We start from the raw sequence: 27,937 nt of genomic DNA, 5'->3' as shown, positions 1-27,937 counted from the left end.
TAGCTTTCGCTTTGATCCGTCCCTCGGGTTTCTCCCTCAGCAGCACACATGCGTGGCAGAGGCCCTCGGTGTCTGGATAAGGCGGGTGCTGGGTAAACGTTTCGAAAGCTCGCGGTGCCTTTTTGGTTGGGGGGAAGTTCTGCTGGTGAGTCCCAGCAGCGTTGTTTCCCTTGTAGCAGTGCTACTTGGGATGCGTGGAGGGAATAGCCGTGCTGCTCCCCTCTTAAAAGGGACTTGAATTTTACCTGAATTTAAAGGCAGGGTGTTTTTTCTAATTCTTCATGAAAAGAAGACCTTCCAGCCCGTTTCTGTTTCAGGCAGTAACGTGGGCCACGCAGCTGTTGCATGCCAGCCCCTACCGCCAAGCATGGCACAAAGGATTTTCTTATCCCAAATCCACGGGTTTCCACTCCACAAGCCTTAATAAAACACAAGCCCTGGACAGAGAGCTGCACCTCTCCAGTAACTCATCGTGCATTCGGAGTCTTGCTTGAGGTCTGTCATGTGGTTTTGGAGGGATGCTGATTTTGTGGTGGTTTTTTTTTTGTTGTTTTGTTATGTTTTTTTTAAATCATGAGCCTTTCCTACCATTCTGCTCCCAACAGGGTGCAGAGCCGGGAAAGGCCATCATGTCCCTGCCCTGCAAACACCCATGGGTGCCCTCTCCTTGGCACCGGTGTAACGCAGCTCACCAGGTCTCTGCATGTTTGCATCCAGAAGGCCAGAAATGTCAAAAAGACTGGTCCCCATCCGTAAAATATTCACTTTGTCTTTATTTCTGAGGCTTTCCAGCTGGAAGGGGGGCGGATGGTCCCCGTGGTGCTCGGGTGCCAGGGCAGGAGCTGGCGCCGCCCCGTGCTGCGTTTGCCAGCGGGCTCGCAGCGATCGTTTCCATGCCGGGAGCACTGGCTCGAGGGGCAGGCTCGCTAATCACTGTTAATTTGGCACGGACAGGAGGGAGAACAGCAACAAAGGCCGTGGGAGAGACTGTTTGGAAGAGACATTCCCAGACACTTTTTTTCACGGGAGTTGGGGAAAGCATCTTGTCATTTCCAAGCAGCTGAACAAAACGTCCAACGATTGCGAATTAAACATCGTGAGTTCATCTAGCGCTTCCTGCACACGTGTGTAATTAAGGAATTAAGGACTCAACAGGGCTGCTCTAACATTTCAGGTGAACACTGAGAGGGTGAGGATAGGCTCGCTGGGGTTTAGCGACTGTACAATAGAGGGATGTTTGCTTACATAGCTAAATCTTGATAGGCCTGCTTTGAATAGCTGATTATTATTCAATTCACTGGTACGTGGGAAAGTCGGAAGCAATGCGAGTTATTTGCCTCCAACAGATAGTTAATCTAAAAGGTTTTATTTGGAAAGTATTAACGTATGGAAATTGTTGTCTGAATGTGCCTTAAATATTTTGAAAAACAGAGCCTCTGAGGATCTGCGTATGCTACGAACTCTCCAGGCCTCCATTTTCATATAGTTTGGGTGTGCAACCCCGGATCTAATTAGTGCACATATTCAAATAATTAACATGCTGACGACTCTCTCTCCAGCCCGTGGTTCTCCGTTCCCCCCGAACGCAGACGTGCGGAGCCGGACTTGTTGCGCTGCTTGCACCAGGACCCCCGCTCCCAGCCCAGCGCCCGTGCCGGGCGCCTCCCCAGGCTCCTCCGTGCTTTGTAAAAAAGCTTTTTACTGCTAAGATCAAACGTGGTGAAGGGCACCATTTATTAACTAAATGAGGTGGGATGGGAGCCAAATTGGTTCAAGTTCTAATTGTTTAACTTTTTCCATGTCTCATCATTGAAGTTTCCTACTTAGCCCGCATTATTTCCACCACCACACCCCCCTTTTTTTCTGCTGCTTTTGTTTGGAGTTGTTTAACTCTGCCTTTGTTACTGGATGGCTGCCCCAGGGACCTTCAAAAAAAAATATCTCAGCTGTTCCATTTGTGTTGGGATAAAAGTCCTTGCGCTGTAGGGGGGGAGGTAATGAGAAAGAGGATTGCTGGAAAAAATGTTCCCTCTCCTCCCTTTCTCATGTGTGTAAGAGGCTATTTTAATTACTTTTGGGGAAAAAAAAAATCTTCCTCACACATATAATAAAACAGACAAAACTGCTCCTGACTGTACAGGAACTTATCTACGAGTTTGTTTTGCCTCTCAGTTTCTCCCAGGGAAAGCACAGGCTCACAGGGACACCCACAGCGCTCCCCAAACCCGGGAGCAGCTTCTCCCAGCAGGACATTGAAATATTTTGGATTTTTATGCAGTCCTGGAGCAGCTCTTCGTACGGGGAGGGCCTGGGCTGTGCCAGCGCTGCTGCTTGGGGCTCTTCCTTTACACGGGGTCGCTCCGGCTGTGCAAAGGCGGTGCTCGGGCGCACTTCAGGCTTTTCCGTATTTTTAACGAGAACATTTATTTTTTGCGAGGAAGCGCCCCAGCTCTTCGGTCCCTGAGCCGAGGGGAGCAGGGAGGCTGGCGGTGGGTGCCTGTCCCCCCCCGGCACAGGGGCGCACCGGGGGGCACCGAGCACCGGGCTGGGGGGTGGGGGGGGGACCCCGGGGGGCCACCCGGTCCCTGCCCCTGTCCCCCCCCCCCCCCCCCTGCGGGTGTGGAGGGGATGGAGACCCCCGGCAGGGAGTCCTGGGGTGTTCCCCGGCCGGGGGGGTGCAGGGGGGGTGCAGGGGGGTGCCGGGGGGTCAGCGCAGCCCGGTGCAGCGCAGCCCCGCCGTGCGCTGCGCCTGCCTCCTGCACCACCTAGCGCCGCAAGGCGGGATGTCCCGCAATTCCGGGCGGGATGGGAGGAAAAAAATGCTGTGCTCGGAGGATTTACAGCCTTGGGCCGGCGGTTCCCGGGTCAGCACAGCACAGTGCGCCGGGAGGGCAGCTCTTCTGGGAGGTAACCGGGCGAGGGCCGCGCCCGGAGGAGCAGCTGGAGGCTGCAGCGCTGCCTTTCACCTGGTCGAGTGGTGGTGCACCGGGTGAAAGTGCTTCATTGCTTAGCAGGAGGTTTGGGGAAAGCTGCCTCCCCTTGAGCAGGTGCATTTTGGGGGGCTTTCCCAGCCTCACACCCGCACCGCAGGCTCCGTCTGTGTATGTGATGCCTGCCACAAGTGTGCTACCCTGAAAAATAATCCTGCCTGCCCAGCGCTCCTCAGGAGGAGAAAAGTTCACGCGTCACTGCCAGGAACCGAGAAGCGATGGCCGCAACTGCCCGTAAAAGCTCCACATCCTGTAAATGGGTACGGTTGCGAGGGAGCATTGCAGCGGGCAATCCTCAGCAGTGCTCCACGGGAGTGAGCACGGTCACATCTGCTGGCAGAACAGCCGGTTTGCAACGGGGCGGGAGCTCAAAGGAGCCCAAAAACATTTTGTCCCAGATGCCATCAGCCCAGTGGGATGGTCGGCGGCTCCAGCCGCCCCGGTGCAGACAGCAGCAGCAGGCACAGGGGGCAGGCTTTGGGCAGAGCGCTGGGCACGTCGCCCCGCTGCCGGCACAGCTCAGAGCCAGCCGACACCCTTAGAAAATGGATTTTGCTTTGCCCTGTCGATAAGCAAGCTTTTGCATGATCCAAGTGTTATGCAAACAATATGGAATTACACAACTCTGAATTATCATGTGTTTTCTTAATTCCCAGCTCTTGGGAATGGCTGCTGGGAGCGTGACACGAGGGTCCCATGAGGCTGAGGGTCCTCGAGAGGAGCTTTGCCCAAGCAGAAGGGGGAGAGTGGAGCTGCACGGGCAGTGACCACTCCGACCCCGAGCAGAGCAGGAGCTCACATAATCTCCATGCCTGGCTAGAACCATCCCCGATGTTTGATCAAAGCAGGCTTTCCAATCCAGGGAGCACCCAGCAAAGGCTGGCAGGAGAGCAGCAGCGCTCTGCGCTACGGTGCTGCTGTGCAGGACCTGGTGGGGCCATGGCAGAGCTGGCTAGGACAGCTGGTGGTTCTCTGGCTACTAATTTGTGTGTCTTCACCATATAAGAGAAAACCCAGTGGTGCTTTCATGTTGAACATATGAAATTTATAATACGTTAAGGACTCATCTGTAAAACAGATAAACATGTGTGTCTTATACATTACCACTTTTGATACACTAAATTTGCACTCTATCCACAGCTATTTACGAGCACTGCAAAGGATTCCTCTGTAGACAATTACTGCCGACTGAATTGCACTAACACTAAGGATTAAGACAAGGCTTTCCCGACTCCTCATTTCCCCATGGGGCTTCACGCGTTGCCTGTCTGTCTGTGGTCTTTGTGCAGCCCCCGTGCAGGGCAGGGCAGCCCCTCACTGCGGGCTGTGAGCCCCCCGTCCTCCTGCCAGCCCCTCTCTGCTCTTATCACCGGGGCCAGCTTTGGCTGAGCGGTGGCTCAGGCCTGGCGTGGAGATGTTTCCCCCCCCCTGCCCCTCTCCAGGCAGGCGGTGTCTGAGCCCTCTCCATCTGCTGCACCACCTCAGCGCGTCGCTTATCCCGCTCAGCAGCGGTCTCTGCCTGGCCCGGATAAATGCTGCCGTCTGCTTCTCCTCCCCAGGCACTGCTGCGGAGGTGGCTCCGTGGCACAGCGCCTGCTGCTTTGTCTGTGCCTCCACCTTCCCGAGTGCCCACGTAAGGCTCCGATCACTGCTGGGGAGATGTTTCCCTGTCTTCTCTTGCCTGCTGCCGGCACAGGCGAGCTTGGCCCTGCGAGGCCAAACCGGCCGCTCCCCAGCCAGCACCCTGCAGAGAGCTCTGCCGTGTCCCCCTCCAAGTGACTCACCAGAGTGCTCTCCTGTGCCTGGGGTGCACCTTTCAATAAAAAAGACAACAAAAGCCCAGCCAGCTGAGCACAGGCAGTGCCCACACACCCGTGTGTCCCCCCAGTGCCCCGTGTCCTCCTGTGCAGCAGTGTGGTGCTGGCTGGTGGGCCCACGCTCCCTTGAAGGAACACTGGAAATGGGAGCTGTTTGCTTTTGTTCTCTTCTCTCCCCCTCCTGTCATGCCCCCTTTTCCCTCCTGTCTGATCGCTACGGCCAGGGCAGGAGCTGCCACATGCGCTCCGTGCCGTGCCAGCATCAGCAGAGGGACCAGCCCCGTCCCGGGACTCGCAGGACTGCCACACAGCGGCTCAGTGACATTCCTGGTGTTCCTCCGAGAAGGCTTTGGCAGCCCACGGCAGTGTCACGAGCATCGGGGGAGCCCGGCCCGAAGCGGCGTTATGAAACACGCCAAGCGCTGCGCACACTTCAGACAGCGCCGCGGCTCCAAGTGCCCCCGGAGCTACGGCCGGGCATGGCAGCGCTGCTCGGATTTCTGAAATGGCTTCGCCAGCTATCTACGTATCTCCCTGCAGGCAAGCTAGGAGTCATGTGTAAGGCAGGGACAGATGACAGATAGGAAACTGGGGCGCACAGAGCTTCTCTCCCGGGGCCAGAGCTGCCCCAGGACCCTCCGGAGCAGCCGCTGCCGACCTCGGCTGACGCCGCTGCCAAGCAGACGTTGTGCCGCAGGGGATGACAAACGCTCGGTGCTCCTCATCCCCCTCCGGCCCCCTTCTGCCGGGAGGGAGCTGCCGTGGGGCCGGCCGCGCTCCGGGCTGGGCGGAAAGCGGCGCGGGAGGCAGGGCCGGGAGAGCCCCGGCTGCGGGGGGCGCCCCCGGGCTGCCCGCCCCGGGGATCACACAAGCACAAAGGGGTTGGAAGGGACCTCGAAAGATCATCGGGTCCAACCCCCCTGCCAAAGCAGGCTCCTTACAGCAGGGATGCTGCACGGGGAGCCCCGGGACCGGCAGCGCCCTCCCGGGGCCGGGGCCGCGGGTGCCCTCCGGGACGCGCCGCCTCTTCGGGGGCCGGGCCGGGCCGTGCCGAGCCGTGCCGGGGCGGAGCCGCGTCCCGGGGGCGCGCAGAGCCGCGGAGAGGCGAGGGGAGAGCCATGCGGGACTACGAGGAGGTGTCCGCCTTCCTGGGCGAGTGGGGCCGCTTCCAGCGCCTCGTCTTCTTCCTGCTCAGCGCCAGCATCGTCCCCAACGGCTTCAACGGGATGTCGGCCGTCTTCTTGGCCGGCACCCCCGCGCACCGGTGCGCCGTGCCCCGCGGCGCCAACCTGAGCGGCGAGTGGCTGAACGCCAGCATCCCGCTGGAGCTGCGCGGCGGCCGGGAGGAGCCGAGCCGCTGCCGCCGCTACCGCCTGGCCGCGCTCGCCAACTTCTCGGCGCTGGGGCTGCGGCCCGGCTCCGACGTGGAGCTGGGGGAGCTGGAGCAGGAGCCGTGCCTGGACGGCTGGGAGTACAGCCGAGACGTCTACCGCTCCACCATCGTCACCGAGGTGCGCCGCCGGGGGGGCCCGTCGGAGGCGGGTGGGGGCATCGCCAAGGGGCAGGGGGGCGAGGGGAAGGGTCCGGGAGGAGGGGAGGTGCTGCCGGGCTCGGGGGGACGGGGGGGGGGGGAGCCGTGCAGCCCGTCCGGGTTATCGCTGCCGAGCGTCCGGTGGAAACCCCAGCCTGGTTTGTTTGCAGAGGGCTTTCCCGTGGCGGGGAGGTGAGGGCTGAAAATAGACGGGTGGCAGCTGGCTGCGGCCTGCTGACCCTCCTGGCAGGTCCCCCGCCGGTCGCTGGTTCCCAGCCCCGCTGCGGACGGGGACATGGACACCGGACGGGGACATGGACACCGGACGGGGACATGGACACCGGACGGGGACATGGACACTGGACGGGGACATGGACACCACCAGGCACCCCCGGCAGAGCCCTGCTGGGGCTGGGCAGCGCGGTGCCGGCTGCGGGTCCTCACCAGCCCCAGCGCCCTGTGCCAGTGCTGCCAGCCCCAGCGCCGCCTTTGGTGGCCACCAGGTCCACGTTGGGTGACTTGGTGGTGCTGGGTGCTGGGGGCTGCTGCTGCCGGCTCCTGCGTGAGCCTGGCCCTGAGGCTGTGGCCAAGCTGCCGGTTTTAAGTCCATACAACATCCACACAAGGCGTCGTGGGAGCATCAGCGGTGGCGGTCATGGAAGCGCTTGTTTGGGGTTTCGGTTCACCAGTAGGCACAGGCTGTCTGCACGTCTGGTGGCGAGCTGCGATAAAGGAGGAAAACGCGATACCCTAAAGCTGCGGAGCCGCTCTCGCTCTTCGGCGTTGTGTGACAGGGTTAAAGGAATAACAGGCTCAACCCACGCCCGTGGCGCTGGGGTTTGGCAGCGGGCAGGCCCCGTGGGCCGGGCAGCGTGCCCCGGGACAGGCAGCGTCACCCGGGGTCGCTCCAAGTGGCCTGGGAGGGGACAGGAGATCCCACGCAGCTCGAGGTCACTGCAGCCATGAGAGGGCTCTCAGGGAAACCTCAGGCTTGGGGTTCCGCACAGCTTTGGGGAGCAGCGTGCTGCCCCGATCGGGCTCAGTGGTGGAAGGATTAACCCCGCTGGTGCACCCGATGGATCGCGCTCGGGGTGCGCGGCGTGGGCAGGGAGCGGGTGCCTGCCCCTCGTCTGCAGCCGCGGTGACTCAGCAGGGACATCGCCACCAGGAGCCATCCTGCTGGCCGGGCACGGCTGTGGGGCTGTGCCAGGGGGGCGTGGGGGCACGGGCAGGGGTGGGCAGACGTGGGTTCAGCTGCACTGAGGCGTGCAGGAGAGGAAGGTGAGCGGGGAAAGGCTCGGAGAGGGCAGGACACGGGGCAGGGACGCCCCTCGCGTGCCCATCGACACGTGTAGCCCATGCGTGCGTCTCCCCTGCCAGCAGCTGTGCTCAGTCCCCATCCCTCGGGAAGCTCCCCCGGTCCTGGCCGTGGGCGAACCGTGGCGACGTCCCAGCTGCAGGACACGTGCTGCGGGCAGACACGTGCAGCAGAAAGGGATGCTCAGGGCAGTGACCCCCAGCCAGCCTGTGCTGGCAGTGGGGTTTGCCACGGGACCTGGAGCGCACCCGAGGGGAAATAACACGCTCGGATGGTGGAAACCAAGTGTCAGGTTCCCATCTGTAGGCCAGATGGAAGAGGATACTTGTTTTCTTTAAAATGGCACGAATGTTTGGGAAAGATACTGAATTCCGTTTTAAAACAAGGAAAGCAGGCAGTGATGAAACCATGAGAAGAAGCAGCTCGGTTAAACTTGTGATGATAATTTTTGTGCCCAACGTTTCTCTGTGCATTAACAAAGACGAGCCTGGACATGCCATCAGGAAAGCTCCATGGAAAAAAACATCTTCAGCTGAGGAACTCAGCTGAGGAACTCAGCTGAGGGGCAAAACCTGATGGCTACGGGATTGGGCGCTGGAGGTTGCATCTGATTCATGCAGCTGCATCAAATCCTGTTACTGCTGCTTGAAAGGAGCAGGCTGGGAGGTGCCAGCCCGGCGCTGGTGTTATCTGGGGATGTGCTGAATTCCCTGGAACAAAGGGTCCCAAGCTCAGTCATATGGTAGGTCTTAAAGTGGAGATGATGTCAGCAAAGTGCATGTGTCCAAAACACAGGAGAAAAAGGACATAACGAGGTCAGGGGGCTGAGGGTGTCGGTCAGGTTGTCCCACATAAAAATGATGGTTTTTTTTCTGACCAGGTGGCCGGTGTGGCCGCTGCACCAGGTCAGCGCTGCCGGCACTTGCAGGGAGGGCTCGAGCCAGCCGGGCGGGCTCTGACACAGAGCGGGGCTGCTCCTCCCTGGCCGTTCCCCCAGTTTCCGCCATCTGTGCTTTGAAATTAATTTAAGTGTTAACATACGTATTTTTGCTATGCTGTGGGTTTTCGCCGGGAACTTAACCTAATTCTGCTCTAATTCCAGAGAGCGGTGCTCAGATCTGGCTGTCACTAGAGGCTCAAGCGCAAGCAGCGGTTTTGCTCTCTGGAGCAGGGCACTTACATGCACGTAACGCCCCGGCGCTGGGCCGTCAGCTCCCTGAGAGGTGCTCTGGGCTGTCCTGCAGCACCACGGCGCTGCACGGTGCGTGCCCCTGCTGCAGGAGCCCTGCGAGCGTCCACGGCGGTGCTGCAGGCTGCTCCCCGCTCACCTGCGGGCGCTGCTCAGCCCCCTGCGCCCAGCCTGGGGCTGAATTCCCGGGGGAGGCAGGGGGCTGGGGATCAGCAGGGCTGAGCAGCTTCCCTGTACGAAGCTGGGTGGGAGGTGCTGCGATGCGAAGGCATCTGAAGGATTTGTCTCTTCCCCTGCGGCTTTTTCCCAGCAGCGTTGAGCAGACTGACCGACCGGTCGGTTCGCAAAACTCGTCGACCCGCAGCATCCCCGCTGGCCACGCCGGCAGAGTTCACCCTTCTGGAAGCCGGGAGCTTGGGAACAAGGGTCCCGGGGATGCGATGGCCAAAAAGCGATCCAGCAGCATTCTGGAGCAGCTCTAATTCCTAGTGGTAAAAGGAACTCGCGTGGACGCTTACACGAACTTTGTTCTGCAGCGTGCTTAGCCCGAGATGTTAGAGAATTACTTATTTGCTGGTTAATGAATAATTTCTCCAGCAGAGAGTTTGGACGTCGTGGCTGCAGGTGGTTCAGCTCCTGTGTGCTGGGCAGAGGCTGGGATGGGCACCGTCCTTGAGGAGGAACTGAAATAAGTTAAATGTCCCTTTTTTTTTCCCAAGAAGCCAGTGCTGCTTGCAGGGACTGCCGTGGTGCCGGGGCTGCAGAGGCATGAGCGGCGGGGGCAGGAAGGGTCGTGTTCGATGGAGGATTTGGTGAACTTCACCTAAGTTCATATAAGGGGCACCTTTCTGCTCAGCAGCTTCAGCTATACCTGGGGTCAGACGGATTTCACTGTGTTTGTGTGTTTTCTGGTCAAATACAGTGAGTTCCTATAGAAAGAAAGCCTAACCCACCAGCCGGCCTCTGCGCACCCTTACCACATCCTGCAAATTTTAAGGGCTCGACCCGGTATTGTTATTTTTTTTTCTGTCTCTGTAGTATGCCATGGGAAAAGGTAGGCAGCTGGGAAATGCAGGGAGCAATGCAGTTTCGTGGGCAAATTATTAGTTAGCTGGTTTTAGGCTGTAGCCAAAGTGCCTTTTAGAAGTCGTTTTGGAAATGCCGACCCCACGCCTCGAGCCTGGCAGAGCAGAAGCAGGCACAGGCTGCTGCCCTGAGCAGGGCGTGCAGCGGTGCTGTAATTAAATAACAGCAAATGTTAATCACGGGGGCTTTGTTTCCAGCCTGTGGGGCTGCGTGTGTGTCAGGAAGCCTCCCCATTTCCCAAAGCAGCTCTTCGGTGTCCAAGCAGAGCGTGCAGACGGGATGGGTCGGAGTCGGAGACCACCGGGGACAACGGCCCGACCTCCCCTGCTGGTTGGAGTGAGCAGGGTTCGGATTTTCATATCCTGAGTGATGTTCTGTACGGGCTGCGAGGTCTGCCACCTCGTTATTCACCGGCTTCCCCAAGGCTGTGCTGAGCGTACAAAGCGGTGCGAGTCTGGAGATGGCAATCTGGGAACCTGCCGCCTTGTTCCCTGTCCTCTCAGTTTTTCTAGGAACATCCAGGGCTTGATTTGCACCTTCACCTTTTTTCTTTTTTTTTTTTTTTAATCTCCATTTCATTTGAAAAGTGAAACAGATCCCTGTGTATATTTCCCAAGTCCAGGATCCCTGGAAGCATCCAAGCCCTGCTGGCCCACGCCCTCCCTCCTATCTTATCAAATACAATTAAGATAAACAGAGATAACCGCCCAGGCCTGGCCCACACCTACCCACCTATTCCTCCCAGCAGGGACGAGACTGTTTCCTTTTGAAATAAATCAGATTTAAGCATCTGAGGTGCATTTCAGCCCCAGGCCGCAGGACCCCTGTGTTGCAGAGGATGCGCTGTGCGTTTTCAGGAGCGGGCACGGGCTGTGGGTTTGAAATGCCAGTTGTTTGGTTTCACTTTGGCAGGACAGGGAGTGCTGTCAGACGGTGTCGGGATCCCTCTCCAAAGCCCGTGTCGCTCCTTTTGGCCGGGTGCCTCTGTGCTGGGGGCAGCCTCAGCCCGCGTTCCCCCCCTGGTGCTGCTCAGCGCCCCGCTCAGCCCCTCCGCCCCCCAGGCAGAGGCTGCGTCCCGGTAAAGGCGACGTCCCCGCTCCCTGATAGCAAGGCTAATTATTAAAATGATGCTGTACTTTGATCTGAGCCTGATTAGCCTACCTTCGTGGTACAATTATCTAAGCTGCGACCGACCTGTTTGAAGTGTGTCCAGCAGCACCCCCGGCGGGTGTGCCCTGACCGGGGGATCGCTCCCCGGGATGTGAGCAAGCCCTGGCAGATGCGTGCTCAGCTCTCCCTCGGGTGCACCGAGGCTCGTTGCGCTGATTTCATTTTTTTAAGTCTTGCGTGGGGTGCCGGGAGGTGCCGGGTGGAAGTTTCCACGCTGGCTCCTGTCCCAAGCCTCCGGTCCCGGCCGCGAGGACGAGCAGCGAGCACGGAGCCGCCCATGAGGATGCCAGGGGGAGGAGGGATTTAAAAGAAGTAAATCTCGGTGGGATGGAGAAAAGAGATTTCGCTCTGTGCATGCTCTTGCGTACTTTCTCTCAAACCCATAAGCCAGAGGAATGCAGCGGGTTTTGCACCAGGGAGGCCAGGCGAGCTGTCCCCAGGAGCACCCCATGGGGACCCAGCTCAGGGTGCGGGGAGCCCGGTGGGTGCAGGATGGGCGCACGCCAGCAGCAGGGACCTCACAGCCCCAGCCACTGGGAGGGACGGGGAGAGGATGGGGGGGAACTGGGCCACAATACGGGGAAATCGGCGCCCTCCTGGGCAGTGCCGGGCTGCTTCGGGGCAGATCTGAGCGCGGGCCCTTCTCTTGCAGTGGAACCTGGTGTGCGAGGACGACTGGAAAGTGCCGCTGACGACGTCCCTGTTCTTCGTGGGCGTCCTCATCGGCTCCTTCATCTCGGGGCAGCTCTCGGACAGGTAACGCCACCGCCGCTGGCTTCGCTCGGGAGCAGAGCAGGGCAAAACCTCAGGAACAGCCGCAGCTGGCGAGCGTGCTTTAGGGAAGGATAAGGGACTTTGAAGTCCAGTTCTCTGGCTTTTGATCAAAATCAGGTAATTGGCTGAATTTCTGTAAAAATCCCAACCTTCACCCTCAGCACACGTGGAACTGCTGCCATTTGGACGTGTCAGGAAGCCAGCGACTGGTCTCTGCACGTCTGCAGCCTTGCAGTTTGGTGAGCTGGTCTTCACTTCAGTCCCAAGCTCGTTCCTTTGTCCGCCCTTTCTGGTAGCTATAAATGTCTCGTTCATTGTCACACATTAACTGGGAGTCTGTCGTTGGAGCTGTAAGGCAAAAGTTGGCCTTTGAGTGGGAGCTCCAACGTGTCTTGTTGGATGAGATGGTTCGCTGGAAATGAAATTAAGAACCTGTAAATGAATAGCAACGATGGGATGCCATCTAACTAGGTAGATGTAAAACGCCAAAAAAATACAACAGGCATTTAACAATTGTCTCAGCAGCAATCAAGTTTTGGCCTTACAGGTGTCCAGTGCCTAACACCCGTTCCTCCTGCGTGTCCCCATCCCTGCTGCAGCCCCCGTGGCCATCCCCGCCCTGTGCCGCTGCGGCTGGGGTGGGACATCTTGGGGGGGGGGTCAAAACTCAACGTGAGACTTAATCCCAAAGCCATGAGTATTAAATTCCACGTGATCCAAATTTAATCTCCTGCCCCTGGTGCAAAAGTCAGGCAGCGTTACTGTTTGAGAGAAGATTATCGCTAAATCCCTCTGGTGCCCCCTGGCAACATCTGATAAGATGTGCACGCCCGAGCAGCTGGCGAGCCAGCGGGCCCTGCTAGCATTCGCTGCTTTTTGGAAAAGTTTTGTCAATAACCGTGTGTGTTCTGAGCCCAGGTGAGGTGAAACCAGCTGATAAAGGTAGATAACACATCCAAACTGCAGTGGCGTTATGCTCTGTAGATGCCAGCAGCCTAAGCACCATCATTTCCTAACCTTGGGCTGCATGGCTTGCAATCTCAGAGTTTTTCTCACCTATATACTACTGTCTGGGCTCCTTAGCTCCTGTCTAGTGACAACCTGAAGTTTCTGCTCTTGATTTATTTTATTGATTTATTTCCTAGGTCTTGGAAATTTAATTTTTTTAGGTCTTATGGAAATAATACATAAAAGTCATAAAAAATTTAACTTCAGCTAAGCAGTGTCACCTGAATTTGGATATTTATGCTCCCTTGCACTCTTTTGCATAGCCCTGCTCCATGAATGGATTAAATAATCGTCTCCTTTGTCCTTGGCGCCAGGTTTGGCAGGAAGAGCATCCTCTTCTCCACGATGGCCGTGCAGACGGGCTTCAGCTTCCTGCAGATCTTCTCCGCCAGCTGGGAGATGTTCACAGTGCTCTTCCTCATAGTGGGGATGGGGCAGATCTCTAACTACGTCGTGGCCTTCATACTGGGTATGGATATGCCTTTATTAGATTAAATGCTTGCTTAACGTACTGTTGTTTTTTTTCCTCTGAACTTGCATTAGTTAATTAGAGATGGCACCAAATCCTCACTGGTAAAATTCCTAATTTAGGCCAGCATGTTTTGTGTTTTTTTTTTTTTCTCTTGGCTACTGTAAGGAATCTCTTCAAATAGTTATAGCTTGTGCTTTCTGCAGGTTTAGAGAAAAAGAGGAGTGCAGGAAACATCAACACAAACATTATTTCTGTGCTCTTTGGAGGAAAAGTTCGAGGGAGGCTGAGAGCTGTTATCAGCAGGAGCAGGGCTGAGCCAGCAGCACCGTTTTGGGTTCCTCCCTGGCCACCCCCTGTTTGCAGAGGGCTCTGGGCAGTTAGCCCTCGGGGCAAAGCAGTTTCCATGCACAGCGTGCGGCCTCCTGTGTGGGCTTTTAACCCAGTGGTGTCAGAATTTGTAGCTCCTGATGTCACCTCTTCGGGTGACATCGGGCACGAGCTCACCCCGCGTTTCCCCAGGGAGCGCGGGGCGGTGCTGGAGGCAGGGACGCGGGGCTGCGGTTTTGGGGTGCTGCACTTGGCAGAGCTGGGGGGGCCCAGAGCACCCTGGCAGCACCCGCTGCTGGGAGGTGGGGCAGCTGCTCCCAGCGCAGTGCTGAGCACGTTTGGGTGCAACCAGCTGGCACCTGGTGTGCCGTGGTGCTCCTTCTGCAACCCGGTGCTCGGCGGAGCCGTTCCCAGCTCTCAGGAGGTGCCTCGGGTGCTCAGTGTTTCTTCCCACTCCCCCGGGAGCCTTGGGGCTCTTGCTAAGGACAGGATTAAGCTAAAGCAATTTAGGAGTTATCTCCCTAATTGGGGTTAGTCATCAGCTGTCTGTCCTCAGTAGAGGCACTCCTGCAGCACGGCGCTTCCCACCCTAAAACGTGCAGCTGAGCGCCCTGCACGCCCCCGCTGCTCCTCCAGCCCAGCCAGGAGCTCCCAAAAATCAGCACACGACAAGGGTGCTGGGTGGGGGAATGCACCCACAGGAGGAAGAGTGGCTCCTATAGAAACCCCGTCCAGCGGGTGGGCTCCTGCTCCCAGGCTTGCTCCCTTTCCCTGTGCCCTGGAGGCGCTGCCCTTGTGCTGTCTGGCGTTGGAGGATGCTGTGACTCCAGCTCAGGGGGAGCAGTGTCACCAGCACGGGTAAATCCCTGCTGTGCTGCAGCGCTGGCACTCCCCAGCACCAGCTGGGTTTGGGGTTTTTGTTTTTGCCAGTGACCGGTTTCCCACGGGTTTCTCCTTTCGGTTCCCATCCCAGCTCTCGACATCCGAACGGCTGGAAGCCCGCTGTTAGCGTGTCTTACCTCCCCGTGCACAGGCTCAGTCCCTGTTACACATTCTGCATTCAAAACAGCTTTTTCTGCCAGTTTTTCCTTAGTTGTAGGTCGTGGTTTTTTTCCATGTTCAAGTTCTGAGACTGTAAAACAACACACAGGTTTGTGAAGGCATGCTGCTGTCATCCCAGGATTGCTATTGCCAAGAGAATAAGGGAAGAGGAGAGACAGAAGAGAAATATAGCTGAAAGATATTATCTCGTATTGGCTTTGTAATGCCACAAATCCTACATCTTACCATACTGCTTAACAGGTATAAAACAATGCTTCAAGGAGCAGACGTCTCCCCAGATGCCCCCAAGCAAGAGCCATCAGTAGAGGATGACAGCACAGTTTATTTTTTAACACACCCTTCCTGTCCCTACGAGTCCTTGTTTTCGTCGTCTTGTGAATTTATTCAGTTACCCCAAGCTTCTGAAATGGAAACTCTTGTAGCTATTAAACAGGTTTTTGGTTTGGTTGGTTGGTTTTTAAGTCTTTGGTCTTTTTTTCCTATTGCTCTGCAATATTAAGGGTTTTAACATGCTACAGAACTAAATCACGCCCCGCAGACTTCCCGAGACCCTCCTGTTAGCTCGGCGTAATTTGTTTGTTAATTGACTCAACTGTGGGAGCTGTGGCACTTCCAGTGCTCCAGACAGAGAGGAAATTTCTGTAGACCTGGGTCTGGGAACTCGATGAGAAGTGAGGAGGACCTCTGGATGTGCATGCGATGTGTTAAGCAGAGACTTAACAAAGCGTTACCCCTGTTAAGCAGGGTATTGCACTGGAAATGAAGTGCTTGTGAAGGCTCACAACGTCTCCAATTTTTCTCAGTGGATGTTAGGTTGGCGCTGGGCTGTGCATGGCGCAGCTGGTGCCGTACGCTGTCATTTGGCAATGCCTGGTTGCTGGGGCAGGAGCGTTGTCAGACATTGGTATCTTCCCTTTTTATCCTGCAACCCCCGCGTGCCGCTCTGGTGTCACAGCCGGTTCCAGAAAATACACCCAGCACCAGATCCCACCTCGCTGTGAACTGGTGCCCTGTCACCCCACTTCTGAGCGTTAAATCCCAAACTGGTGAAAGGGGGCAAAGCCTGTTTCTTATTCAAGCACATCAGGAAGGCTCCTGGCAGTCTGCCGGCCCCGGCCTGCCCCCACCTGTGCCGGACAGCGCGTTAATCACAGCAAGCAGAAGCTGCTCCTTGCCCCGGGAGCCCCCGACAGTCCCTGGCATTTTTATTTCCTGGGCAGGTCTGAACGCTGAAAATCTGGAGGAACTCCCCCCATACTAATAGCTCTGTAATGATCATCACCTTTTGGATCATTACTCCTTGGCAGTGTCAATTAAAGTGTTATATAAGATAAACTGCTCTTTTCTAACATTGTTTAGCTTTGTTTTGTAAATGCAGTAAAGTATTTAGTCGTGTTTGCAAAGAACGAGTTGAAATGCTAATCCAACCTCCCTTGTTTTAAACAGGCACAGAAATTCTTGGCAAATCAGTTCGTATTATATTCTCTACGTTAGGAGTTTGCATATTTTTTGCAATTGGCTACATGTTGCTGCCACTGTTTGCTTACTTCATCAGAGACTGGCGGATGCTGCTGCTGGCGCTCACCGTCCCGGGGCTGTTCTGCATCCCGCTCTGGTGGTGAGTGCAATGCGCCCGATGCTCTCCCCTTTGTGCCCGATTATCTCTGGGGCCCAGTGGTTTGTTTTTTTTTTTTTTTGCTTTGTGTTTCGTTTTTGTTTTGGCTGTGTTCGGCCCAGTTACCTGCCCGCTGATCCTCCCTGGTGCTCACCGTGTGCCTGGGGGCACTTTTCCCACCGGCTCTCCGGAGCAGCTTGGGAACTTTGTTCGTCCCCTAGCTCTGGACGCTGTTAACCACCTCGTAGCTGTGGTAGCGCTGGATGATTCCGTCTAACGTTTCTTCCCTGCTCTTTTCTTTAAGCCATGTTTAATGAGGATTCAGCTGCTGATGGGTACTATAATCTGAGCGGAAAGCTGGCAGGTAACTGCACTAAATGTCGTCCGGCAGAGGTGTGCGCTCCCGGGCGTTGCTTTGGCTGCCAAAGCAAGAGTGCCCGCAGCCCTGCTGGCGTTGAAAGCCAAGAAGAGAGCTCACACTGAAACCCAGCAGAGGTGGGGACCTTGTGAGGGCCCCCTAGGTCCCTCATAACCTCTCAGCTCCTCTGAGCCGTCCCATGCTCTTGTCTCAGTGGCTGAGCCCATGTTTTCTTTCATCCCCACCACCATCTTCTCACCCACCTTCTGCTGTAGGTGCGCCCTCACTTGCCCGTGGGTGCTCTGCCCCAGAAGGCTGAAAAAACAGATTAGGAAAAGTTACCGCTGTTCTCAGCTTGACAGGCGCCCTGAAATTACTGCTGGCTAAAGGGAGTGAGGAAGCATTTGTTAAGGTCAAAGGATTTAGTTAAGGAAAGGTGAGATTTTTCTGTCCCGTGGTCGGCGTTAATTCACTCAGCACCTTTGGAATTGATTTAAAAATGTCATCAGCTCTGCATGGGGACAGTGCCTCTGTCCTTTGCCTAGGAGAGCCTGCATCAGATTTGTGGCAGAATTGTGAGGTTTGTATATAGATTCCTGTGACACAGAACCTTTAAATATACCCTCTGTGCATTTAAAGCATTTCCACTCTCTATGCAGTTTCCTAAGAATAATTTTGCTTAACAATGGTGAAGCTACCCCCATTTTTCTGTTTGTCCAGTTACATCAGTCTTTTCTGGTGGACATCAGTTATTCTTTAAAAAAGAAAAAAAATAAAAGAAGAAAAAAGGCAGCCCCCCGGGAGAGAGGCTCATGCATCTCCTTCAGCAGGAGGATAAGCACATCCCGTGCACTTGAGCTCTTTCGCTGGTCCCAGTGGGACGCGTTCATGAATTACATTGCCTGCATGCTTCTGCGCTGACCATGTTCAACCACAAGTAATTTTGTGAGATGAGAGTGTAGTTCAAAAAAAACTGTACATGTGGTTTTAATAATGCCTTACTTCTGTGAAAACGTTGAGTCATTTATTCTGAAACTTATTGCAGGATCATTCCTGAATCCCCTCGGTGGCTGATGTCCCAGGGAAGATATAAAGAGGCAGAAGCCATTATCCGAAAGGCTGCAAAAATAAATGGCATTCCAGCCCCGGCTGTGATTTTCGACACCGCGGAGGTATGTTTCACGTGCCCTGTCACTTTACCTCGTCAGCAGCTTTCCCCTTTGGCCAGTTGACTTGTTGTGAAATGCCAGGGCAGGAATGGCTTCCAACAGCAGCTCTTAGGGGCTGGTGCTGGCCGTTGGCGTGAGGTAAGTGTTGGGTTAGCAAACTCAAGATGAGAAGCCAGAGGGCTTACTTATTTGTTTGCTTTTTACAGTAAAGCTCTGTTCCGCAGCAGTGGTTGGTTGTGGTTTTCAGGGCAAGGGTGACCCAGCTGGCTTCACCCTTCGGGCACGGAGGAGACCCGAGGAGGACGCGTTCGGCCCCGTCCCAGCGCGGTGTCAGCGGTTTGCACTTTAACAGGGGCTCTTCACGGGGGCACCAAGTCCAGGTCCACGTGTGCCGGAGCCCCACGGGATGCTCCAGTCGCACAAAGCACCAAATGCTACGAGTGCCCTTGAAACGTGTGACTAGAGAGAAGGCACCGGATCACGTGAAATTCTTCTGCAGGCAGATTTTTTTCTTGCATTTCATGTTTATTGGTTAAGAGGAGGAAGCCTAGCACCAAGCAGGCTCACGGCCGCAGCAGCACGGCTGGGTTTCGTGCTCACCTCCCCATCTGGCAGCTCGTCCTCCCCCAGAGCTCCTGCTGAAGAGGCACAGGCACGGCTCCTGCACAGAGAAATCCGCAACGCCTCCAGCCTTGCGCCGAGGATGACCGTGGGTCTGTGTGTCAGATCCCACCTTTCTGCGTCTTATCAGCACCTGCGTTTTGTGTCTGCTGATACGGAAGAGAGCAAAGCACCGCGCACCCCCTTGTGATATCTGCAGGAGAGAAATGCTGCACCGTTGCTGGCGGTATCGATTTATCGAACGTCCTGCTCAAACTTTGGCTGGGCTGAAGATTTCTTTTCCAAGCATAGGTTACGCTGTAAATTCTAGCACACGTTCCAGCTATGGGAGCTCTGGAAGCACTTTCCTTCACAGTCAGAGCTCAGTTGTCCTTCATTTTGGACCTGGCTCTTTCAGGCCCCGGCGGGTGGGTCTGCTGTCGATCACTCACGTGTTTTTGAGACCAAGCAGCAGGCAGCAAAAGTGGGCGATAACTTGCATTTATCTCACACCGTTTGCAAAGGTTGAATGGAAGAGAGCTGAGTGCAGTGCACGGAAAAATGCCTTCAGTCACGAGGTTACTCCTGGAAGGACTGCGTTAGATCCTTAAGGAAGTGTTCGTGCATCTTTCTTGCCAGTAATACTCCTTGTTAAGTAGTCAGCATGGTGCAGAGGTCCCAGTGCTACCCGTTTAACACAGCCTGGAAGGTGCCGTGGAGTACAGCTGGGTGCAGAGACGAGCTCTACCTAAGGACCGCACCCCGCTGCGGAGCTTGGGCTGCCTGGTGGGGCCCTGGGATAGCCGTAACCTCGTAACTGCCCAGACGTGTGGGTGTGCAAAGGTTGTTGTGCTCTGAGGTGTGGGAATTTTTTTGGTTTTGTCTTCCTTTTTCCTTCAGATGCAGGATTCGAAGCCTCAGCAGCAGCAGAAGGCTATCCTTCTGGACCTATTTCGAACCCGAAACATTGCAACTATTACTATTATGTCATTACTTTTGTGGTAAGGAAATGTGTATTCCTAAAGTACCCAGGCAATAGAACGATTTCTGATTTGAGGGCACGTGGCACAGGTTTAGATAAGTTTCAGCCTCGGAGCCTACCCACACGTGGTCCTTGGCTGGTTCGTGCCCCTCAGCGGCCCTTGCACCCGCACTGCATTAATGTGTACGAGTGTGGGGATGGTAGCCTCAACTCAGATGGGAAATAATTAAGAAAATATATATCTAGCAACTTGTGTTGGTTTTTTGTTGTTGTTGTTGGCTTTTTAAGAAGCTCCCATCTCTATAATCTCTATTTGAAGGGAAATGTCTCGAAGCAGAGACAGAACCAGAACCAGACCCATGGCCAGCGTTTTCGTTGCGTTTCTGTGCAGTGCCTGTCTCACTGGGATGCTGGTCCCTGCCTGGGCAACCACAAGGAATGACGACCAAATAGTGCCGTGTAGACAAACTGCGGCCCTTTTCTGTACATATTTCCCCCAGCAGAAAGGAACTGGCTAGCACGCTTGGCGTGCCGTAGTAAGGCACTCTTGAGATTTGAATCCTGAAGGTCCAGCTCTGTTGAGAAGAGTCCAGTAAGACGTAACCAAACTGCCGAGGGTGGGAGAGCCTGTCCCTGGAGTTTGCTGCGAGTAGGAACGTAGCTGGCGTGGGAAGCTTTCCAGACTTGTTTCAAGGTGCCGTTAATGAGCCCGTTGCAGTGAAAAAGCCTTTGTGACTGACTTCCACAAAGCCTAGTGCTTGGTTCAGTATATGGAGGAAGGACAGAGATCAGAGGGCTCTGCACGCTGCTGTGGATATGAGCGCTGCAAGGGATGCCAGAATTAGAAAGTTGGGGTTGCCACTGAGGTTTTTAAGCCACGATGTCGGTGGCAATGTTTTGCAGCATCCCAGTTTTGTAACAACCTCTGAGGCAGCACCGGAGGTGTTCAGAGAATGGTGTTTCTGGAATAATTTGTTCTTATTGCTTTTCTCAGGTTTTTCACATCAGTTGGTTACTTTGGCCTCTCCCTTAACACTCCAAACCTGCATGGCAATGTCTACATCAACTGCTTCCTCCTGGCGGTTGTTGAAGTCCCATCCTACGTGATCGCCTGGCTTCTCCTGCGCTTCCTGCCTCGGCGCTACTCAATAGCTGGCACCTTGTTTTTAGGGGGTGGCGTCGTCCTCTTCATCCAGCTTGTTCCTACAGGTACAAGATCTGATACGTCACTTAATTAAATACAGTGTTATGGTATTTGATGCTACTGTCTAATGGGTCTGTGGAATTCCTGGAAGCTGTGATCAAATTTGGAATCTGAGGTCAAATTTATGCTGATCACTCGTGGCTGTGATTTAGTTTTATTTTTTTATATATATACGCATATGCTGAGTCACACATGGCTCTCGCTTATTGTGTCAGATTACTGAGCTTTTTATAGTCCAGGGGAACCAGCTTGTAAAGTGAGAGCCAAAAGTGCACGGTGATTTATCTGGTTATGTGTAAAGGCCAAAAACACCCTGCAAGCCTCCCAGAACTCACTGTGTGCAAATCTTCATAGAATTTTGCAAAACCAGGGTGGATTTAAGCTTGTGCTTCCTTACTGTATAATCCAGAATTTTGTTCCATTTCAAGAACATCCTTTCGCTGATTGAAATATAAAACCTGAAAAGTGAAAAACCTGCTTGTGCCTTCTACAGTGTGCTCAGCAGGAAGTCCACAGCCAAGCGATCTGGGGATGGGGCTAATATGCTGTAGAATTCAAAACAAACGCAAGAAAAACAACACAACTTTAAATGAAAAAAAAAAAACACTGATAGAGGCTTTGAAAGGTAAAAGAAATACAAGTAATAAGCAAAGGGCCCTGTTTATTTATCTTGATTTAATTTTTTCTCCTCCAGATTACAGTGCCCTGTCTGTTGGCCTGGTGATGCTCGGAAAATTTGGCATCACATCTGCGTTTTCAATGCTTTATGTCTACAATGTGGAGCTCTACCCAACATTGGTCAGAAACATGGCAGTCGGAGCTACATCCACGGCTTCCAGGCTGGGCAGCATCATTGCTCCTTACTTTGTTTACCTGGGTGAGACATCTTGCATTTCTTGCCTTGAGCTACGTAACTGCCCAGAAGAGTTATTATCTGAGCTTCTGAGGCGCAGGTTCAGCTGCTAGCCCCTTCATTTGCTGTCTTTGAAGTCCCTTCTCTCCCTTTGGGTTTCACGTTGTACACTATAGAAGTGAAGCAGAGCTCTTTGAGTTTCACAAAAGAAAAAGACATTGTTCATGTCTTGTAAGCAGGTCTGTAAGCAGAAGTATTAATTACCTCTAGGCTTTTTTTTTTGGTTTTGGACACTCATTAGCATCTGAGCGCTGCACAAATATGGAATGACTGTGATGCTCCTTAGGGTCTTCAGTCTCTGTTGCAGCTTAGGTAGCAGTAATGGATAGGTGTAGACAGGATGAAGTTTTTATTGTTTCTGTTTTCTCTCAGGTTTCCATAGGCTCAGTCTTTAAAAAATCTTGTTCCAGTCATCAGAACAGTTTCTGAAACTTTAGGCGGTTTTAGAATAAACTTGGGAGTTGCTGATATCTGCTATGGCTAACTTCGGGCTTGCAGTTCATCCAGTTTATGACCACAGAAGGAGATGAAATGACAAACTCTGGCTATATGTGTGAAATACCCAGGGGTCTTCATTTTACTCCTAATTTACTCCACACGTTATAAAGCATGCTGCTGTATCCCAACTAAAAAATAAAGCTGTCAAGTTCAGTTTGGTACTTTCTCTACCTTAAATACTTTAATTCCTAGCTAATCCCTTCACTGAGAGACCTTTTAATTTTTGTGCTATTGTGATTTGAAAGTCCCACGTCCTGCCTGAGCACTTGTGCACTGGCTGCAGGCTGCTGGTAGGGGCCGCTGCTTTCTCGTCCAGAACCAGAAACTGAGCAGAGCAAGGTCAGAGCCTCTTGTGTCGCTGCAGGCTGATGTCTTCTCCACTTCCAAAAAGGAGGGTACTTAAGGATCACGCACACATTTAATGGTTCGGCTGCCATTAGTCCGTTCCCTCCCTTTGCAGGGAACCAGCAGGATGCTCAGTCCCGGACAGCTAATGAGTGCTTGGTTGCTTCTGAGCACTTTCGTCTCTCACGTTGAATTATTTCACTGAGGATTTGGTTCCAGATGGCAACCCAGTACTGAGGACTTGCTTCTTTCAGCAGTGATCCCCGCAGAGCTGTTACCTTGCAAAGATGTTGGCTATCCCAGTTGAAAATGTACAAAAAGCTATCGGCTGCCAGAAAAACGTGGGTGTAGCATGGGACAGTGATAGGTGGTGATCGTCCTAGAGCATACATTATAGTTCTAATCGAAAAGTCTCCGTCTTTGCTGGCAGATACTAGATGTAACCCAGTTTGGATTCACCTTTGATATTTTATAAAGGTTTCAGCTGATTATTCCAAATTAATTCTGCATTGCAGCGATGTCTGGAATATAAACTAATGTTGTTACGTCCTGTGTTCTGCCAGGTGCCTACGACAGAGTCCTACCATATATCCTCATGGGAAGCCTGACTGTGCTGATAGGGATCCTTACCCTGTTCCTCCCAGAGAGCTATGGAAATTCTCTGCCTGAGAGCTTTGAACAAATGCTGAAGGTGAAATGGTAAGTCAGCTTTCATTTATCCCATACTTCACAGGGATTGAGGACTTCTTTGTACCTATTCCCTTTTCACAATGAGCAAACATTTCATCAGATCCATTGCAAAACATCAAAGCTTTCAAAGCGCCCTTTAGATTTGTTGTTAATTTTACGGACTTTGACATTGTACAGTTTCCCCAGAATCTCTGAACCTGAGGGTTGATGTGCTTGAAAGCGGACACGTGCAAACCAAGGCTGACCTTCACATCGCTTTGGGGCTGTTGCTTCATGCCTCCCAATGCTTTCCATCCTTTTACATCAAGCGTTTTTTGTTGTATTGTTTTTCCCTTTCAGGAGTAAGTAACTTAGCAACATGGATATAAGTCCCTCTCCTTAACTCTGCATTTAAATTAGCCATTTAGTAGGACAATTTAAGTTACAAAACACTTTTCTCTTTCAGTATAAATTTGTTAGGTGCTACTCTAAATTAAGCACAGGCTTTTGATATTCTAGCCTCTTTTCCTTGGGAGGTTAGAGACACCAGGACAGCTCTTTCTCCTGGTTGATTGTTTGGCTGGTATAGCTGTAAACAGCAACAGTCCTCCTGCCCCACCAGATTCTATTTAGGGTGCTCTGAGCAAATATGCCCCCTGAAATCTGTGTCGTACATTATAGTGCAAGTGCAGTGGAGAGAGATGGTGTTTTCTAGCTGCTCTTGTGGGCTGGAAAACTCATGTAGAGAGAAACTGAATTAGCTGAAATGCAAATGCATAAATACTGTCTGCCTTAGAGAGAATGTGTATTGTGAATGGAATTTGCCCGTAACCAAAAAAAAAAACAAAACAAAACAAAAAAAACTTGGAATTGCCTGTATCTAACCCGGGGTCAGTGACAGAGCTGTCATTATGCTTTCAGAATAAGAAGAATTCTCAGGCCAGGTTCCTTGATACAGGCACGCTGCTATTTATGACAATTAGGGACTTCTCATATATCTGATCCATAGCTTTTTAGCTCTGCAGTTGATGAATTGTAGCTGGAAATCCTGGAGTCCAACCACATTCCCTTTGGAGACGTCCTGCACAAACAGAATGAAGTAACTGAATTACAGTCACTGAATTAAATTCAAGTTCTAAATGTTGTCTGCTGCATTGCTTCTTCCATGCAGAAGGGCATACTTCAGAGAGGAAACATTGTTTTTTTCCAATGTTTATATAAGTACCATAACCTGGTTATTTTAGCAGTGCTGATTAGGAGGGGTAAGTGTCTGTAAAATATTCTCTAGCTTCTCAGTCTCGTACTTGCTTTCAGTTTCAGAAATGGGCAACAAGCCACTGGAGCTAGGAATTCCAAGAAGAGTCCTAAAATTCTGGTAACACCGATGTGAAGACGGATGCATGCTGTCAGTGGGGCTGAAAGAAGAACAGGATCCTCAAAATGCATTTCCTGCCAGAGGGAAACAAAACCCGACAGTCAGTGCTGCCACACCATAGTTGTTATCCCCTGTGCTGCTGTAGCTAAATACCTAGTTTACTGATCAGACGCTGTCTGCTCACGTAGGACTCTTAGTTTGTGATTGTGTCCTGATTCCTGGCAGGAATACAGCTATGACTCTACTCAGTCATGTACTCAATGAAAGCTGCTAAAAGAAAAAAGAAGGTAGCAAATGTAATGCTGGTGGTTTTTCTTGCTGTGTGCATTGACTGGATGAAGGGGAGCTGGGTGTCTGTCACCGAACATCTCAGCACACGTATCTAAAGGAAAGATCCCAGCCTCATTTGAAACCTGTAACCAAAGCCTGATAGTCTAGGTGGAATCTGAGTTTAGCTGTAGCAAAGCACACGTAGACGTCACTGAAATAACATTTTTGTTTAAAAAGCATAATATAAATAACATTATTGTTTAACAAACAGTAACATTTTTTAAATGAGACAGAGTAGCTTTTGATGTGTGTTTCCCAGGACCTGGAATCCACTTTTGATCCACTCGTCCCTGTAAAAGCTGATGTTTTTTCATAAAGCCTAAGCCTGCTGAAATCACTGGGCTTCATGAATGTTCCGTGTAAGGACTCTAGCTTGCTGACCCACTTCTGATGGGCCGTGCCCACTTTCCAATGAAACAAAGACTTTAGCAAGTAAGTGATCCTATTCAAATATGCACTGCAGTTTTAGCTTTGGGAGTTTTCATGGTATGTTGACACAAGCAGCTTTCTGAATCTTTTTGTCTTTTTTTCAAAGCATTTCATTTCTCTTTTGAATATGCACTACACTGTGCTTTACCTTCAGAGAAAGCTCATCTCAGTTTTTAAAGCCTCTGCAAAAACCTTTGTACCATTTACAAATTTAAAGGGGATTTGATACTTGCAAAAATCCGACGTTCTGCACAGGAGTTGTTTACCTGCAGCTATTGAGAACTCAAAAGAGCCGATTTGGGACCACAGATTTTTTTTCAAAACTAAGAATGCCAACAAAGCCAGTATCTTATTTTTCAAATCCTACATGTTATATGTGCATTTTTTTTAAAGTTCAGCAAAGCTAGGTGAGATGAAAAGTCACATGTAGTAGAGCTTAGATTTGTGCTACTACTGTTTCATGAACACTACATAGTTTGAAAAAAATCTTATTTATTGGTTGTGCATGGACTTGTTGGCCACATAAAGTCTGTCAGCCTATCCAGACTACCTAGAACAGGTAGACTGATTTTTATCATTTATAAATAACTATCAGCCATGATTCACATTCTGTAAGGGCCAAGAAAAGTACCATCTCATCTCTTATTGTGAAAATTCATGGCAATTTGTCTTGTGCTGGCATTTGGCGCAGAAGTGAGGACCTCCCTGTAAGTTCAAGCACATATATAAAGCTTTATAACATTTAAATGCAAGGAACTTGTGCAATCATTTCAGGCTGCTCTTTGGGATGTGGAAATTCTACTTCCTTTAATACTAATTTTCTGTAGTCGTGCTTTTGCCACAAATGTAACGTGGCATAAGGCTGTTGACCTCAGATGTTCTCATCCCTTCTCAAACTGGAATTTCTCTAATGACAACAGTATTTAATCTTGTCTTTACTTATTACAAAGTTAATCTCTAGAATAGCTGTTTAGACATAAGTAGATTTTTGAACAAAACCTTTATATCAGCGTATGACAGCTTTGAGGACTTAGTTAAATATAGGTGGCTGTATTTTTATGAAGATTTTTATATTAAGTTCATACTTATTTTATGTGATTGTAGGCTTAGGTATTTCTAAAGGTAAATATTTTTATATTCTTAAACTTTGTAGTATCTTAAAACCTAATCTTCATTTTTTAAATAAGAAAAAAGATTGTGATTTTTTAAAATACCTTGTTTTAATCAGTTTTATTTTTCCTGCTTATGCCATTCATCCAAAGCTAGTGTCACAGTTTAATATTGGCAGATTTAAAAAAAAAAATCCTGTGTGAGTGGAATGCACCTCTACAAGAATGTGTTGTTGTTATAAGGACTTACTGTGTCGGATCACAGTCAAAAGGAGAAAAGGAGATTGCTTCAGCTGATGTAGTTACTAAATTTTTAATTGTGCAGCTGAAGAAAACAACATCGGTTTAATAGCTGTTGGTAGGAAATAAATGTGTTGCTGGTGAGCAATTTAAGACTTTCACTGCAATCTTTTCTGCGAGTTTTCTGTGTCAGACACGCAGTGGGGCTCACGATGGGACCTGCATGCTCACGTGCAGTTGGGAGATGTATGTACGGCTCTGACCCGGAGACGGGAGGGAAGCACAATCGGATCTCTGCCATTGATTGCACTATGCTCAGCTCTCTCCTCTGTCACATTTACCTGGTTCTGTCTGTGTAACCTCTTATCTTCAGTAAGATCTGACGCAGGCTTATTGGATCTGTTAAAACATGTATACAAATGTCGTAGTTGTTGCTTGGTAACTGCTGTCTTTATTGTAATAAAAATGTGCACTGGCATTGTGTAGCCTACTTTCTCTGTGGTTTGTCATTGAGGAATAATGTCTCCTAAATGTAACACTTCGTGCAAAGCTGTTTAAAGAAGTAATTTAAAATGTATTTAGCATGAATAAGGTATGAAAATAAAGCCCTAAAATAAGCTCTTCCCCAGAAGATGACTGTTAGTACAGTTTCTCTGGCTTTAAGATGGCTCAACCCTGGCTTCCTGCAAAGCCACAGAAGCAGAATGCTTTCAGGCTGTGTTGACAGGTCAGTACAGCAATCCACTATAGACGTTTGTAGGGTCAAGTACAAACCCCTTAATTAAATCCTCAAAGATGATTTTGAGGTTTAGCTTCTGTTTAGTCCCTTTCATTTGCCACATTTTCCCACACTTGAGATTTTTCACGACTGATTCCAAAATGGAAAGAAAGCTCTTTTTCAATACACGCAAGAATGCTGTATGTGGTATACATTTGGCTTTTATCAGTTGGAGGTGTCAACCTCCAACTGAGAAAATGTCAACCAAAAAAAAATGCCAGTTAGAAGTGTGAATCGTGTGGCTTCCTAACAGAACTCTATAGCAGACAGAATCTTCCTGTCATCCTGACAATGCCAATAGGTAATGAGCTATGATTTTTTGGCCTGGGAATAGATATTACTTATTAACTTTTTTTTTTCCTTTGATTGTACAAAGAACAAAATCAGTGAAGGCTCGCATGTGGGGAAGGACCCAAAGCAAGGCCTTAGCAAGGAAACATGGGGCTGGTTCTGTTTGGTACATGCCACCGACATGGGCCTGGGCCAGGCTCCTCGTGGAGACCTGTAAAAGCTCCTTTCCAGCTTCCTGCAAGGAACCTGACCTTGATCATGGCAACATTTCGGCTTGCCCAAAACATG

At 51.7% G+C, this 27,937-nt stretch overlaps 1 protein-coding gene across 1 annotated transcript; it reads left to right on the top strand.

The window, feature by feature from the left end:
• Positions 1–5,720: 5,720 nt before the first annotated feature.
• On the top strand, positions 5,721–27,058 carry SLC22A4 (solute carrier family 22 member 4). The gene is made up of 10 exons (XM_083799215.1): positions 5,721–6,318; positions 11,754–11,857; positions 13,198–13,352; positions 16,191–16,362; positions 17,763–17,889; positions 19,387–19,487; positions 20,463–20,677; positions 21,367–21,549; positions 22,992–23,127; positions 24,412–27,058. Exons 1-10 carry the CDS (start codon positions 5,926–5,928, stop codon positions 24,485–24,487), a joined length of 1,662 nt encoding a protein of 553 aa, XP_083655341.1. The 5' UTR covers positions 5,721–5,925; the 3' UTR covers positions 24,488–27,058.
• Positions 27,059–27,937: the final 879 nt, after the last annotated feature.

The sequence above is a fragment of the Anser anser genome (genome assembly GCF_964211835.1).
Source record: "Anser anser genome assembly, chromosome: 14".
Taxonomy (NCBI): domain Eukaryota; kingdom Metazoa; phylum Chordata; class Aves; order Anseriformes; family Anatidae; genus Anser; species Anser anser.
The sequence above is the reverse complement of the archived record's forward strand: the minus strand, read 5'-3'. Positions and strand labels throughout refer to the sequence as shown.